The sequence below is a fragment of the Anarhichas minor genome, unplaced genomic scaffold (genome assembly GCF_050575085.1).
Source record: "Anarhichas minor isolate MPS153535 unplaced genomic scaffold, ASM5057508v1 ptg000007l, whole genome shotgun sequence".
Lineage (NCBI taxonomy): Eukaryota > Metazoa > Chordata > Actinopteri > Perciformes > Anarhichadidae > Anarhichas > Anarhichas minor.
In genome coordinates this window covers 16,494,904-16,511,521 of record NW_027466453.1, presented here as the reverse complement: position 1 = coordinate 16,511,521, position 16,618 = coordinate 16,494,904, and the positions used below count along the sequence as shown (strand labels likewise).

At 42.8% G+C, this 16,618-nt stretch overlaps 1 protein-coding gene across 1 annotated transcript in view; it reads right to left on the bottom strand.

Annotated features, from left to right (window-relative positions):
* The window catches only part of cacna1aa (calcium channel, voltage-dependent, P/Q type, alpha 1A subunit, a), a 66,367-nt gene that overhangs the window by 19,571 nt on the left and 30,178 nt on the right, over positions 1–16,618 (bottom strand). The window contains exons 19-36 of the mRNA XM_076086210.1: positions 15,794–15,844; positions 14,795–14,960; positions 13,957–14,582; positions 13,474–13,817; positions 13,212–13,347; positions 12,771–12,900; positions 12,328–12,387; positions 12,057–12,163; positions 8,085–8,096; positions 6,310–6,409; positions 5,974–6,134; positions 5,623–5,763; positions 5,333–5,534; positions 4,993–5,157; positions 4,690–4,800; positions 2,931–3,014; positions 1,789–1,791; positions 137–253 (exon numbers count right to left, since the gene is read on the bottom strand). Of these exons, the coding sequence (XP_075942325.1) occupies positions 137–253; positions 1,789–1,791; positions 2,931–3,014; positions 4,690–4,800; positions 4,993–5,157; positions 5,333–5,534; positions 5,623–5,763; positions 5,974–6,134; positions 6,310–6,409; positions 8,085–8,096; positions 12,057–12,163; positions 12,328–12,387; positions 12,771–12,900; positions 13,212–13,347; positions 13,474–13,817; positions 13,957–14,582; positions 14,795–14,960; positions 15,794–15,844 (2,716 nt within the window). The remainder of the gene's footprint in view (positions 1–136; positions 254–1,788; positions 1,792–2,930; positions 3,015–4,689; positions 4,801–4,992; positions 5,158–5,332; positions 5,535–5,622; positions 5,764–5,973; positions 6,135–6,309; positions 6,410–8,084; positions 8,097–12,056; positions 12,164–12,327; positions 12,388–12,770; positions 12,901–13,211; positions 13,348–13,473; positions 13,818–13,956; positions 14,583–14,794; positions 14,961–15,793; positions 15,845–16,618) is intronic.

Here is a 16,618-nt window from a genome sequence, read left to right as displayed (position 1 = left end):
CCTGGGCATTGTCTATGAATATAGACACAATATTGGATATGGGTATTTCATTAAAATCTACAAATGTGAATGCACATGATGTGTGTGTGTGTGTGTGTGTGTGTGTGTGTGTTATACTGTATAATTGGGTGGAAACCTTGAAGGACTGAACGAAGGTCCAGAGCAAGATACGGATGGTTTCTCCCTGCCTTAGCAGCTTGATGAGACGAGCTGCCCTGAACAGCCTCAGGAAACTTAGGTTGATGAAATTATTCTACATTACCGCCACGACATAACCACAGAGAGAGAGAGAGAGAGCGACAGAGAGAGGAGGGGCGTACAGAGGATTGAGATTGAAAGTTGAAGATAGGAAAGTAATGAAAATGGGAAAGAATACAATAGAGAAAGGCGAAAGAGGACAGAGGGATTTGGGGTTGGAATACAGGGAAAGAGTAGTTAGTTGTAATGCACAGTGTGCAAACAATTTGACCTAGACGACCAAAACATAACAAATGTAAAAAAGGACAGTCAAACCCAAACTGAGGGAGATTCAAACTCAATACAAAAAAAAAAGGATCAGGAGCCAAACAAGTCAAAGCAAACCAAACTCAAATCAGCAAGGCTCCAACAAGCTTTTCATATCCATTAAGTTAGACAAAACCAAACCAAACAACACAGGGGAAGGGAAATCATCCAAATCTAACTAGTTTCATCCAATTGGGTTACATAATAATAATAGTGGTAGGAATGGTGATTAGTTAAGAGTGCAGGGACGTCAGGGCATTTCCTTGGAAAGACAACCAAATGCACTAATTCTCTCAAGGCAAAATGTGCAATATTAAAAAATGAAGCAAGCCCACAGCATGCAGACATGCACTAACACAAGGCGACCTGGTAAAGCTAATGGCAGCCGACGCACCGTCCAATAGGATTGGCTGCCAGAGTCCTGTGAAAATTCTGATGTGATGCCACAGACGAATAAGAGCACCAGGGTGGTGGAGGCACCAACTAAGGTCATTATATCTTACGTGGTTTCCTTTAACTTATGTGTCTCACAAACCGTGTTTCTATGTGGCAATTGAACTTGATATTTTTATCCATTTTATAAAAAAAAATCAATCACACATTATAATCAATTCATGTGAAACTTGTAATACAGAGTTCTCCAACCACGTATCACAGTAAAGAACAAAAGATGTGCAATTTATGCGCGTTTAAGTGAGACATGAAGTGCTCAAAAGGGACTGGCAGCAGGCACATGCAGGTTCCATCTACAACACAGCGTGTATTACATTGCTCCGAGTGTGTATGTGTGTTGTGAAAATAAAAGGTTCCTTCCAGAGACACGTAAAGGGCAGCATGCATCACTTGTTCTCTCCGCCACGGGCAAAGCTTTGGATCCACTCTGTCGCTACAGGAAACACTCTCCCAGTCACTGTCATACGTGTGGGTGTGTATGTGTCTATGTATGCACACACAATGAATGGATAATCTCAACGGATATATGTTGCAATCAATTCCAGTTTATACAATCCAATCCTTTACAAACTGAACGCGAGTTCTCAGTAAAGGATGTAGAGTGTGGGTATAGGATTTACGGCTGTATAAGATATATGCATTGATACAGTGACTGGTAGAGGGGGTTACAAATGAAAATTGTACAAATTTAGAGCTCACTCGAGGTTGAGGGGTTCTGTGTGCTGGGGGGGGGGGGGTCAAGCAAAACAGGCACATTTCACAGCTATAACATTTGCTGGGATGCAATTAAAACAGATGCCGTAAAATAAGATCTCCAAAAAAATTACAAACCATCTACATGTGGATGTTGCAGACATATGGTTTATAGCAGCAAATTTTTGGATTTTTGGTTGGTTCGAAGAACAACCAGAGAGATTGACCAAGCCGGTAGTCATGGGTGGACACAGAGGATTCATAGTGCATTTTGATTGGATGGAATCGCAGGAAGTAGTAGGTGTTGGGGGAGAAGGGGGGCGGGGCGAAGTAGTTTACAGTAGATCGTCGTTAAGTTTGTGGACGATTTAAAGAAAGCATGTAAAAAGATAAAAACAAGAAAGAAATGAACAGTCATTACAGACACAAGTTAACACAGAAGCAGAATCATGTTTCGTCTCATCTTTGTACATTCATGAAGTAGACTCATAAAGTCCCAGAATAAGTCTGAATCATTTTGTTCAAGTTTAAATATTTTCAACTCGCATGGATGCATCTTCCTTGTTTGTGTTTAAATGTTCCCTATATATCTAACAAAGCCGGATAATCTGGTCGAATAATGTGCAGACATCATGCTGTTGCTTAACTGAACTGCCTATAGCCATCATGGCATCACTGACTCAAAGCAATTTAGTGCGCTCTGTAGCAATAATGTAACTAACACTATTCTAGTTAATCAGACCACTTACTTTAAGCTATGATGTTCAGGTATTGCTTTGCTCTAACTGGGTTTCTTTCCTCAGCTGTAGTTACTAACAGATGTCTGACGCAACTGTGAAGCCTCCATTGGACAACCTGAGATGCAATCTGATAATTAGATTGGCTATTAGTTTGCTTGCAGAAGCTGTGCACTGACTCGCTACAGAGCACCGGCATGCTTCCTGCCTTGCTGTCAGAGGCTCAGTGCTGGCTAGCTGGAGTCTGGTCTCTTCTCATCCCACCAACTGGGACAATTATATAAGGCTTTCAGGAGATGTTCATCCATGGCTGAGCAATGCAAGACTCAACAGTGGCCTCTAACTCATGCTCTTCCCTAACTTGTCTTGTCTCGTCTACCGTATGTGTTGTAGACAATGTGACAGATGTACAATTCCATAGACACATGCTAAAGCTCACCTAACAAATAGTCACACACAATGAAACATTTCTAATACAATAACATGTCTGTCTGTTTACAGTTTTGACTCCTCAATACACATCTCTCAGATCCTGCTACTTACCCCAAGCTCCGTAACCAGGATGTCAGTGATGCTGCCCAGAACTGTCACACAGTCAAAAATATTCCAGGCATCTTTGAAATAATTCTGTGAACAGGACAAGAGAGAGAGAGAGAGACAAAAGAGAAGAAGGAGGGAGGAAGAGGAAGAAATAGGGAAGGTGAGAGGGTGACGTGAAGAAGTGAGACAGTAAAATGTAGGAAAACAAGGATATGGCAGGGATGGATGGGAAAACGAAAAGATTATTGACAGAGAAATGGGCGATGTGAGGTGAGGAAGCATAGACAGATCACATTGAAATAACAAGGGAAATGATATGGCAGGAATGCAGTAATATTAAAACGAGAAGCAAGATGTAGAAAGAGTGAGACAATGAGAGAAATAAAGAGTGACACGGAGAGAGAATAAAAGTCAAACAGAAAGAAAACAAGAAAGTGAAGGGAAAAAAAGGCAAGTCAGTGTCCGACAGGAACAGGAAAGAAATCAGATAAGACAAATGGACCATCAGTGACGGCATGTTGGATGGACGCCAGCAGACAAGCTTGGGACAACTTGTGCTGCATCAGAACCACGACACCGGCCATCAAACATCACGTACTGTAATATCCCTCTACCTCATGAACAAATAACACAGAGTCCTGCTGCATTCCTTCTAGTTTTAAAACATTCATCAAAAAACATTACCACATCCCTCTCCTGCATGCAATAATTCATACAAAACCCATTTATCCACAGATATGCGCGATGATGGATTTTTTGATTTTCGCTTTAAAAGTACAGCGACTCGGAGAGAAAGAGGGATGGCGAACACTGACCAGCGGGGTCTGCTTCTTTTGCTCTCCTACATATTGCCTGCAGCCAAACTGTGCATTAGACAAGTGGAGGGACATGGAGAAGGCGGCTATTAAAGTAAACCACCTTGACAAACACACGCGGACCTCTCTTTTTGTGTGTATGATTGTGCATGCTGTGTGTGTTTTGAGCGCACTCTCCCAGATTCAAATCCTACCCTTCTTAATCTCCACCCTCTCTGTAATCTTTGCTTCACTTTTTACTTCCTATCTGTCATTCACTCTCACTCCTCTAATTACTATATGACAGTTTCCCCCCTCTGTCCTGTATCTCCTCCCAACATTCATCCCTAAAGTATCTCTTCTATCCATTTCATCCCCGTACGCCTCCCTCCCTTTCCTCTGCGGCTCCGATGACTGCACACTTTACTGCTGACTTCTGGCAGTTTGCTATTTCATTGCATATTTGCTTTTTTTTTTTTAGCTCATTATTTCCCCACAGTTTCTCCTTAGAAATATTAGAAATAAAGCACGACAGGAAATGTGTCCCAATTTAACTAAATAATGGACGGGGCTGCCTCCACGACATGAAACAGAGCGTCATTGAATTTGCTGAGTCCATTGTTTTCTACATCTTAAGGCCATTGTTTTGGTTATCAGGCATGCAGGCATATTGAGCCTTACTGTTCTCACCAATAATAGCTTGGACTCGTTTTAAGTACTCTCTCTTAAGATTATTAATTATAATTACTCAAAAACAACATACAACAGTTTTCCTGTGCTATGAGGCAAGAGTGGATTTCAGGCAGAGTACAATGGATTTTAGGTGTCGCTGTCATCAGTTGTTGTTGGTCAAGTACTGATTTAATTGTTTCCCCCAAAGTGACACCATGTCATAAAAACAGATTTTCAGCACTTTCTACAAAGATAGAGTAGAGCAGTACGTCCTCACCACACACACATCCACTCACCAGAACTCCAAAGGCGATGATCTTGAGTACACACTCCATGGAGAAGAGGGAGGTAAACACTATGTTCAGGTTGGCTAACACAGCTTCATAGGTTTCAGAAGCTCCGTCATACTATAAACACACACACACACACACACACACACACACACCGCCAGGGACAGAAAGGAGGGCGAGTATAAAGACATATCAAGAGACACACAGTTCAGCAAACCCAATGGAGAGTCAGACATATTCACTAAAATGTTTTGTGTCTATGTTATGTGTGCATGATTGCGTTAATGTTTTTACTATACAAACGTTTACCTTCATCATCAGCACGACTGTGTTGAGCGCGATCATTGCCATGATAGTATACTCAAATGGCGGCGAAACCACAAACTCCCACATTCGGTATTGGAAGCTCAGCTTGTTCTGAGGCATGTGGCGAGTCAGGGGCCTGGCGTTGATGGCAAAGTCTATACAGGCTCTCTGCAAAACACAAACAAAAAAGTTATTGTCCTTATCCCGTTTGGTTCTGTGTCTTCCCTCTTTTCCTCTCTCCAACCCTTCTCCTCTACACAGTAGTTCTAACTCTCCCTGCCTTAGGGTCACCTTCCCAAAACTCTTATCTCTACCTTACTTCACTCTCTTGGTCCTTCCTCACCTCATTCTTTTCTAAACTATAGTCCTCCATCATCTTGTCTCCTTGCTCTTGGAAGGTGATGATGATGAGAGCCACGAAGATGTTGACGAAGAAGAAGGGGAAGACCACGAAGTACACCACGTAAAAGATGGACATTTCCATCCGGTACCCCGGGCTCGGGCCCCGATTCTCATAAGTCGCATCCACTGAATGCTTCAGTACCCTGCAGAGAAAGAGAAGGGGACAGCGGAGGGTTAGAATTGGAACGCATGTGTGCTGCATGTGACATGCGCATGTTCCAGTACACTCACTGCGGCCACCCCTCTCCGGTAGACACGGTGAAGAGGGTGAGGAGGGCCCAAGCCACGTTGTCGTAGTGGAAATCGTACTTCTTCCACTCCCGCTTCTGCGCCTTCACTTCGTTATTACGTTCATACACCAGATATTCGCCCCTGAAATACACAAATCACATCATCAGCGTTAAGGGGAGAGTTTGCTTCCAAATTCCTATATTTTGGTTTCTGAGTAGATACTGAAGATGCTTTGTGAAAAGGGAAGAGACTCATGTAAAATCACATGAGGCAAGCATTATGCACGAAGGGGCTCAACTCAATGTTAAGAAGGTGACCTCTCAGGATAAACACAGGTGCGTATTTCCTGACCTGCAGTCGCGCTCAAATTCTTTGGATTCATCCGTGCAGTAAAAGAAGCGTCCCTTGAATAGCTGCACAGCCACCACAGCAAAGATGAACATGAAGAGTAAGTAGACAATCAGGATGTTGAGCACATTCTTCAGAGAGTTCACCACACAGTCAAACACAGCCTGAGGAACACAGAAGGAGACATGTTGGTTATTGTATGAAAGAAACAATTTGGATTCCAATTATTTGTGTTTTGGTCTTAAATTGTGGCATTAGGTGCCATTAAAAGGTTAAGATTATGGCCCAATTTGTACTGTAACTCTGATCTGAGGTCAAATATTTTCTATGTAAGCATACCTTGAGTTTAGGAAGACGTTTAATGGTCTTCAGAGGTCGCAACACTCTCAGTACCCTCAGAGACTTGATAGTGCTGATGTCTTTTCCCTTACTGCTCCCCCTATATGTGTGCACACACGCACACCACCACCACACAGAAACAGATACGTACGCACACACACACACACACACACACACACACGCACATACACACAAACAGAAAAATAGAGTCAGCAGGTTCAGGCGGATATCACAGGCTTAGTCTTCTCAATTCCAAAATGGCAGTGGGCAGCCATTCCTTGATGGTATTTGTGTCCGAGTTAACTCAACATGAGTAACTGCGTCTGGGTTAAATACATAGCAACACATGCAGCATTGCTATCATATTACGCTTACTTCTAAGTGTGAGGTTAGCGTTGTAGCTACATGCTAAGAGTTAGGTGGTAATTTACAACTACAGTACATGCTATGGGAACAACTGGTGTCATTCCTGTCTGAATGCTAACTAGTAGCTACACTTGCTTAATACTTTGCAATGTATTTCAATGCTTTACAAAGACGGCTAAAGCCTCGCCTTGCACATGCCCAGCTAATGGTGATATATATTCATGCTGCATTGAAACCTTGCTTTCCATGCTGCAATATTTCTTCTGTTAAGCAGCAGGTTGAGTGATGGTGAACTCTATTCTACACAGAGACATTTACAGAGAGAGTTTGAGAGCCTTGTTAGCGGCTGACTACCGGGAGCCCTGTTAGAGTGGTAACTTACAGTAAAATGCCCTCCTGTTAACATAATGACAGCTTACAAATGATCCCTATTGTATATTTAAATAAGATAAAAACCAACTCTTTCAACTTTAATGTCAAAATGTCAACAAAGTGTTATAAACCTGAACGAACAGCCAAACTCTCTCTTTTGATGGCTCATCCAGTTCATTTCTATCCACATTAAACTACAACTAGTATAAGCAGGTTTCACAGCATTGTTCAAACAGCATGGAATCTTGTCTTGTCGGCCGTTTTGGCAAAGACAAAGATATTTTAGCAAGCATTTCTTGATTGAAATGCTGAGCCAAACCTCTTCCTTTTAAGCACTGTGTAACTTGGGCTTTTCTAGGTACATGTGTGAAGAAAAAGGAAAAAACCTTTTGTTTCAGGTGCACTGAACACTTTTTACAAAGCTAAAAAAAAAATGTAGGTACTATAAGTGAGCCTGTCAGTTAACTGACAATGCACTTAAGTACAAGAAACAATACAGGAGTTAGCTGATGCTAGCAAAGGGCTTGGATGTAAAGATCACGAGCTGTTTACTAAGATAAATGTCTAACTAGCATCATGGAAAACGTAATGGCAGTTTTTACTCCTTTCCCAGACTTTTCTAAATTTCTCACATATCAGGGTGAAAAGATTAAGGTCAAAAGCCACTGACCCTTCCTAGGTTTTGTATTGTTTTTTTCTGGGGTTTTCTTTGGTGCAGTTAGTTGGGTCTGTGTGCATTTGTTTGGTCACATGTTCACCTGTCTTAGGTCCCTTTGCTTTTATTGTACTAATGATATTGTTCAAATGGTATCTGTGTGATTCAGTTGAGGCCCTGATGCAGGTTAACTTGAGGTTTAGTTGTGTTTGAGTCAGAGCTGTTCCATGGTGAACAATGGACGAAGAAGGGGAAAGGGGAGGAACAGACTAGTACAGAAGTCAACTGTGATGGATGAATAGGAAAGAGATGTGTGATCAGAAGATCAGGCGCTGAGAGTGCAGAGGGAGAAGATGAGGAGGAAAAAGACAGAGAACTTTACCCGCCGCCGCTGCTGCTGGTCCAAACGGAGAGATGAGGGGTGAGAGACAGTGAGAATAATAGAGAGAGAGAGAGAGAGAGAGAGAGAGAGAGAGAAAGACAAAGGGTGGGAGAAAAGAACAGAATGGGACACAGAGAAAGGAGGGATTTCGAGGGAAAACATCAATATGAGAGACAGAGAGAGAGAAAAAGAGAACACAGGGCCTTCTTTTTACATCAACCCTCCCAGCCATAGACTACCAAATCTAACACACATGCACATGAACATGTACACTCAAAAAGTAGACAAAAGGTGTGACTAGAACACAGCACCAAACTGCTGCCTTCATCTCTGACATTTCATTAGTGAGGAGTTTACAGGCCAGATGCTGCTTCAGGGAGTGACCATTAAAGTAATCTTCCAGGTCGAGTGTATTTCATTGGTGTTTCTTTTGATTTCATTTAAACTTTTAACATCTGTAAATTAGCGGTTCCCTTCAAATCCATAGATGTACTGTGAGCTGAAGCCTCATGAGTTATGTCTGAGCTTAACTCACTATTAATGAGGACTGCTAGAAATGCATCAACATGCCCATAAATAAACTCATTTTAAGCACATTCGGCCTTCTAGAACAAACATTGCCTGGTGAAAAACATTATCGCAAAATGTCACGGTATCCCTTTAAGCAAACCAAACTTGGTCAGTTATCAGGCCAGTGCCTCTGCATCGGGAGCCGGTTTGGACATTAAGCTCTGGTCCTGCTGCAGAAATGTGCAGGACATCAGCACAAGTGGTGCAAAACACCAGCAGCCCTCAGACCAGACTAATTGGATTAAAGGAGCGATAATCATCTCCATCGAGACTGCTGAGCCTTTCTGGAGTGCTGTTTGATTCCCAGCGATTGAATTAAGGCACTATCTGGATGTGTATGAGTCTGTTCTGACTGGTTCGGATCTCCCCATCAGCCATCAGTGTCGTAAACCCCTTTCGTAGTTAAATCAGACTTCATTGTCTCAACTGGCTTAATTGATTGTTTTGTGAGTTTGTCTTCATGTTAATATTAGTATGTATCCCTTTGCCTCTATATTTACAATTTTCTCTTTTTAAAATTCATGTTATAATCACTTTAAATATATATATGTTTAGCTGCTGTGCTATTTATGCATGCTGAATTTTTCTGTTGATTCGAAACACATTTCATTGTATCACTGCATACATCTATTTATTAGTCGATAGTTAACATTTCCCCAGGAAGTATAGACTTCGTCAGAGAGAGAGAGGAACTATAGACCCACACATAAATATGTAACAGACAGAAGTTAGACAACACGGAGTTAAGGACAGAAGCACACAGATATATATATATAGAAAAAACAGAAACACATACACAACTAGAAATTAGGGGGAAGAGAGTTAACAAACACACAAAAGTGATTCAGAGAGAAAGACTGGAGCAAAAGCCAGTCTTACAGATGGGGCACCACCATTAGAACCCTGGAGCACCTGCCAAGTTCATATTTCTCTAAAAAGGACAAACAAGTTCTCATGTCCATGCTGGCCTGCAATGACTACCAGAGTACTACTGCGCAAAAGCAAAGTATTTGTTCAAATTGAGGACATTTCCTTCAGATTTTTGTTTCTTCAGCTGAAGACACATTAAAATCTTCCAAGTGTGTGCTCCGTATCCCCACAATTAGCTGCAAAACCATTGTGCATGGATTCCATAGGACATGGAATACATACAAATTAAATCCAATGACAAAACAGAATATTACAGGACTTAATGTATAATTATGTAATGGTGGATTTTTTCCTTCAAGTTAATGGATACTGCTTGCCACAAACTACAGTGCAGAGAGCCATTGTTTGTTTCCCTAAGTGGGGAGCTGTAACACTGAATTTGGGAAAGAACAGCAACTCTGTAATGGGCCTGGTAAGAATGAGATTAAAAGATACATTTTCCCAACTTTATAAGTCTGTGGGATCTTCCCTTCCTAATATTCCTTGTTGACCTGAAAGTACTTTAATATGTGAACAGTTTTTAGGTCAGCAGGATGAGAGGGTAGAGTTAAGAGAGATATTGGATGTTGGTATGAATCGTCAAAGAGGTGAGAGGATGGACAAAGAGCAAAAGAGGAAGGGGAGATAATTATAAACAGGGCCGACCAGGTATTCTGCTCAGGTCTTCTTTGGCTATGAGGAAGAACTTAAGGCTTTACTGCAGTTCGGCGTCCACATATTTAAAGGTGATTTGAAAGCTGAGTGATCTGGACCAAACTCCAGACCGATGGAAAAACAGGAGCACTGAGGGGACAATGTTGGAGCATATCATGCTGAGAAAAATCATTCATCAGTTCATTTTGATACACATGGATATGGAGACCTTGCGTTTTTATGGATGCAGACCATCATCACCGCCTTAAGTCTTGATCTTGAATAAAGAAGCAACTTCATTCTAATACTATTTTTTTTCATTTTCAAACACAGCTCAACTACAAACTACCGTCGTCTGCCTGGTGCATGTTGGGTATCATGCTCATAGTCACAGAAAGCTTTGCCGTGCTTGCTTTGCTCGACAAACGCAGCTAACCTTAGCTACGTTCAACTAATGTTAGCCAAAGAGTTAGCTAGCTCTGTTTTAGCCACCAACATAAATTCATATATTGATGTAATACCATGTCTCGCAATGTCTTTCATAAATAAAATACACACCAGTTTGTAGATCATATAGAGGTATCAGTATAAAATTGAGACTGTTTCATGACCAGTCAAAAACTCCTTGGGGTAACTTTAACATTTACTGTTTTCAGCTCCGCATCACCAATGCATCCATATGAGGCAATTACAAATGGTCACTTACTTGCACATCGAACATGTGGAAGGATCAACGCAACTAGCAAATCTTTTTCTCCTTTTCTCTTTCCAGAAAGAAGAAAGAGTATCTTGGTCTCCAAGTGAGGACGCTTCTTGTGTCTGCCACATCTACTATCATAACCTCACACCTTTTCCTACTCAGGTGTTACTCACACACAAGGCCGCAAAAAACAACTATGCGGGGTGTGTGTACGCACAGACATTCTCGTTTCCTGAAAATATAAATTGGATTTTTTAAATCATGAAATAGGAGGAAGCACAACCTTATATTTCTGCAGATGACCTGTGAGTATTTGTGTCGGAGGTCAGCATTATCATTGTCAACTTATCACACCAAATGTCTTCAAACTACAGCAATATCGCATTACATTTAACGTTGACTGCAGTCCTAAAGGTCTGCTTCCCTTCATGTTCTCCCCACCGATGCAAAAGCATGACAGCAAATCCTAGAACCCACAATTCATGCTTTGTACCCAGTATCGTGCTCATAAACTAAGCCCTAACGTAACCCAGTTATGCAAATTGAACTGTATTGTTATCCTCACAGTCATGCAGATTAATTAGGGTTTAAAGTACCTGCTTGGCCGTGGAGAAAGCTGCGGAGATTTTTGAGAGCCAGCTCAGCATGACCTGGCCAGCCTTCACATAGGGCTTTTAACTCAAGAACTCCCTGGGCACTAAAGGGTTACAGGTGCAAAGGGTGGTCCTCACCTCTCACAGGGGGTAGAAGAGGTGGATAGGAAGGGGATGCTGGGATACTATTGTTTTTAACATGTTTGGGGCGTATGGGGTTGGTGGAGGGGCTTAGAAATGGCAGGACTGTAGAGTTGAATGAGAGAGAAAAAGCAGAATAAAATGGCCAACTATAGAGGATTGGCCATTTGTAAGCATAGGTAAGAAACAGCCGAGTAGAGGAGCGGGCAGGAGACAAGAGACTATAGAAATACTGAGAGAAAGAGAGAAAACGTGCGAGAGAGTATGAAAGAAAGAACAGAAATGATGGATGAATGAAGAATAACAGGTCAGGCTGTACTCCAAGGTGCCAGTGAGGCAGTAGATAGGCAGGAGGGAAGGTGGAGCAAGGAGGGAAGAGAGGAGGGCAGCAGGAGGGGGACTTACGTGAAGGCGAAGGCCACCAGAGCACCACTAACCACTATAAAGTCAAGGATGTTCCACAAGTCCCGGAAATAAGAGCCCTGGTGCAAGACGAGCCCCATATCCACCATCTAAAGGAGCAAGAAGAGAAGCTGATTATGAGATGTGAACACCTGGGTATGGATGTGCAATTTGGTCTCGGAGCGCAATGAAAAGCGTCTAATCCTCATTCGGGCTGGGCTTCTCAATACCTCTGGAGGAAGTTGTTGATTGTTGATTGTGCACATTGCCTTACCTTTATCAGCATCTCAAACGTGAATACTCCCGTGAAGACATAGTCGAAATAACGTAGAACCTGGACAAAGAGAAAGAAGCAATGATTTGCTGCTGCACCCAGCTAGTGGAAAAGATTGACAGGGTGGATATGCACAACATGATGATTTCAGTTGCTGACCAGAAATGTGACATCAAAGTGTGATATATTTGAAAATGTATATTTTAACTGTCTTAATTAAATTTGTCGTCACTCATTATATTTTAGTTTTATGTGACACTTGATGATTTATTTATTCATTTATTGATCCAGCTTCACACGTGGCTGGAGTGACACTACAAAGAAAAAAGCAACCAGCATGTTAAATAAAAATAAAAGCAACATGTACTGTAGTAACTCGCGTACACATAATATTGACTGTAGAACAAAATCATCGGTACGTAAACTTGTGTTCGCGTTCTTACATTGTTGCGAGGGGATTCGGGCCAGACCGGGTCTTCAGCTGCCAGGGAAATACTGCTCATGGCAATGACCAACAGGATACACATCTCAAAATATCGCAGGGTGCAGACGTAGTGACACGCCCGCCGAAACCTAGGAGAACACAAAGACAGATTTTATTTCTTCTCCTGCATCAGCGCTGTGCAGACCATTATATCTTTGTAAGTACCGTGTATTTGCTTTTTAATAACTGTAAGAGTACTCTGCATGTGTGTGCATGTGTTAGGGTGTGTGCACATGCAAGTGTTGCAGCTGAGACTCAATAGTAGATTGATTTTTCATCCACAAAAAAACACAAATGTTTGGGTGAACACCTCAAGAATGCATTCCTGTGTGTCAGCCTATGTTGATTCATATAGTGTTGGTGAGTGTGGGTGCAAGCTATTCGTAACAATCCAATTTACGGGTTGGTGGTGGACAGGATGAACATGGAGCTGAAGGGAGGCATGGGCTTGGGTCCGCCTTCACCTCCCTTCTCGTCATCATCGTCGTCCTTATCCTCCTTTGGTGGCAAAGGCTCTGTGTTGGCATTCTTATTGACTGGATCAGAGAGGGAGAGAGAAAAAAGCAGCGAAGATGAGATGAAAGTTTGTTATTTAAGAAGATTGTGAAAGAGGGGATTTAAGATAATAGAAGAAAAACTACACATATTCATTCTGCACTTACTCTGCAGGATGGCATTGGTGGATGGAAAGATTGGCATGTCTAAAGCTGTGTAGTCAGGGTGGGGCAGCCTGATGACACTGTTGGTACGGTGATGGGCAATGCTCCCGTAGCTATCTAATGTGACCAAACTCCCATGAGTGCTGCTGTTAGCAAGATGGAGGGCAGACCCAAAGCCCGGGGCCACAATGTGGTGGGCAGCTGGATTAGGGGGACCGTCGCCGGGTGAGCCAGAGACCAGTTTGGTATTCATGAGGTTGTCCATATCCTCACTGTACTGGCTGTCCTGCCTGGAGAGGCTCTTTTGAATGGGCCGTGTAGTGGAGAGATTAGGGGCACTGCAATCCCTAAAAATAGGGAGCAAAGACCAAACAAACAAAAAGAAAGTTAAGATGGAGAAAGGAGAAAAAAGAAGGGAAAGGTTGAGATTATAGAGAAAGGTGTGACATTGTTACACTTATCTACAGACGAGTGCAGTGGACATACTTCCTTCTGTGCTGGCACATCCTCCTCCCCTCGCCCTCAGTTTGGTTGCCATGGCGATTTCTTCTCGGCCTCCTCTCACTGCCGTCCCCGGCTCCCTCCTGCTCTCCTCCTTCTCCACCTCCGTCAACTCCTTTGTTCTTATGTCTCCCTGTTTTTCCGGCTCCTCCCGCGCCATCCTCGCCATCTTCGGCACTTTTTCGGTGTGATCTGGGCTTCCTGTGCTCCGACTGCCCGCCCCCTCGACTGCCGCTGCGGGTGTGGTGATGCCGCCTGGAGGGCCTCTCCTCCGAGCCGGGCCCGGGAATCACTGTAGCGTCCAATCGGACGTGAGAGCTGTGGGGGTGGTGCTCGCCTTTACGACTCCGCCTGCTCTCCGTGGATTCGCCCCGATCCAAGGGAGGCCGGGCCGGAGCTGAGCCTCCTCCGCCGCCACCTTGGCCACTGTGTTCGTGGAGGCGCGTTTGTCTGTGGAGCTCGTCGGCGGGATGGTGCTGGCTGAAGCAGAGGTCCGAATTGTTTGCAGTGGTCTTGTTGGTGTTGTTGTTGCGGTTCTCGTGGGGGTCAACCACCAACGGTCGATCAAGGTGGGTCTTCATGTCTGGACGGATCTGACGCGAGTAGTTCACCTGCAAGGAGAGGAAGAGGAAAGGGTAGAGAGGCAGAGATTAAAGACAAGTTATAGTTCACAAGTCATTTTAATCTAACATTAACAAATAATGTCCTAGACATACATAACACCAGGCAAGGAACATGTTAACAGAAGTCATCATCATCATTCCCGTCACTTGTGTACACTGATAGCACAAGTCTAGGGGGCTTTGTTGGCCTTGTCCTTTACATTGTTTTGCTCCTCCCTCCCTGTCCTTGCCTTCCAGCGTTCGTCAGGGTCCAGCTCGTTATAGAGGGCCTCGCGGCTGGACACCAGCGTCTGCCTCCTCAGCTCCTTGGTGCGTTGTTCCCACACCGACTTGTTGATCCCCTTGTTGTTCTTCTGCTGGTCCTTACTGCAAAAATGAAGCAGGGTGGACGGGGAGGAAGTGATTGACAGAATTAAAGACTTGTTTAAAGACATGTACTGCTCTGAGAATATAGACACAAAGACATGAGAGTGATGTGAAAACTAACACCAAAATATAAGCACATGAAATAGCCAGGACATAAAAACACACTGGGGGGGGGCACAGACATTTAAAGGGTCATTTGGCTGGATTGAACGAGGCAGCTCAACAAAACTAAGTTCTGGGTGTCTGCACAGCTTGCCAAAGCACCGGGCAGGGCAGCCCTACTTTGGTAAACCATGTGTGGACACAAAATAGAAGATAACACTGAGGCAAGGTCAGAATATGTTGTAATAATCTACAATTAACCTACACTACACTAAAGTATAAACAGTTTAATCAACTGGTTTTCTGCACCCCAAAATCCCCACCAAGCTAAATTGAATAGATGGCAAAGTCACGATGATCACAAGAACCTGTTATTGGCTCCAGTGACTAAGTTGTGTTTAGATCTACTTGATAGAGAAACACCAGAAAACTGACAGTGACCACCTTCCTTACCCTCCAAAACTTCTGCCAGTAAATAACTTCCTTTTCTGTCAAGACCCAAAGTCAACCACAGTAAAGCAACAGCCGTATTGCGAGGTGAAGGCAACAGAAAATGTACTTTTAAAAATAAGCCAACACAAATAACAACTAAAGAAAGCCAGGTATGTACTCCATAAAAAAAAGTTGGGGACAAAGGGGACAAGGAAAGGAGGCACAAAGGAAAGCAGGGGATGGTTTTAAAGTCAATAAACAGAAAGGATTCAGAAATGAATAAACAAATAAATAAATACCAGTCCAGAAAGGGGTCGGTAGCGTTGTGACACTCACTGTGTACTTTGTTGCTGAGGAGGGAAACAGCTGGTGAGTGAGATGACACGAAAGAACAGAAGGAGGATTTCATTCCAAAATGGGCTATCCATCTATCGTGTATAAAACAGCCAGCTTACCCCAGCTTACTATTCTAATCAAATGAGCTTTAAAAAACTGAATTACAACTAAAATAAGTTCAATATGTTTTCTGAAATATTGAGCATTTTGGAATGCAACCCTTCACACACAAACATACACGGGCAAAACACATGCGCACAGACATTCACACACACTCACCTCTGCAGTCTGTGAATCTAGAACAATCCTATTTGTTTTTTTCGCTCTCCTCCTTTCTTCAATCTTAAAAAAATTGCATTTCTCTTGCATCATTCACTTATGACATGACAACTGCTGTTCTGTCCTGATCATTATTTCCTTCTTTTACCACATCTATCTAAACTCCCCAGCATTATCTCTGATGTTCCTATTTGTCTGCACAGTACCTTTATTAATGTTCAAATCTATATCTAAATGTGTCTAGCTCTGTTTTTCCAGTTCATTTCCAGTCACTGCGATGCAATGTACTCATACCGTTAGCCATTGCTGATGATAATAAACCCTTCAAAGGGTTACACAAAGTTAACGAACGGGAACATTGTTACGCTTTGCTAAATAAAAAACTATTCTAAATGGAAAAGCTAGTTTAGCATCATTTTAAGACTGTTATCTCAAGCTGTAGTGCATAAACTCCTTCCAGCCTTTTAGACCCAAAACAGTAAAGTGATAACAACTAATTGTTACTGTAT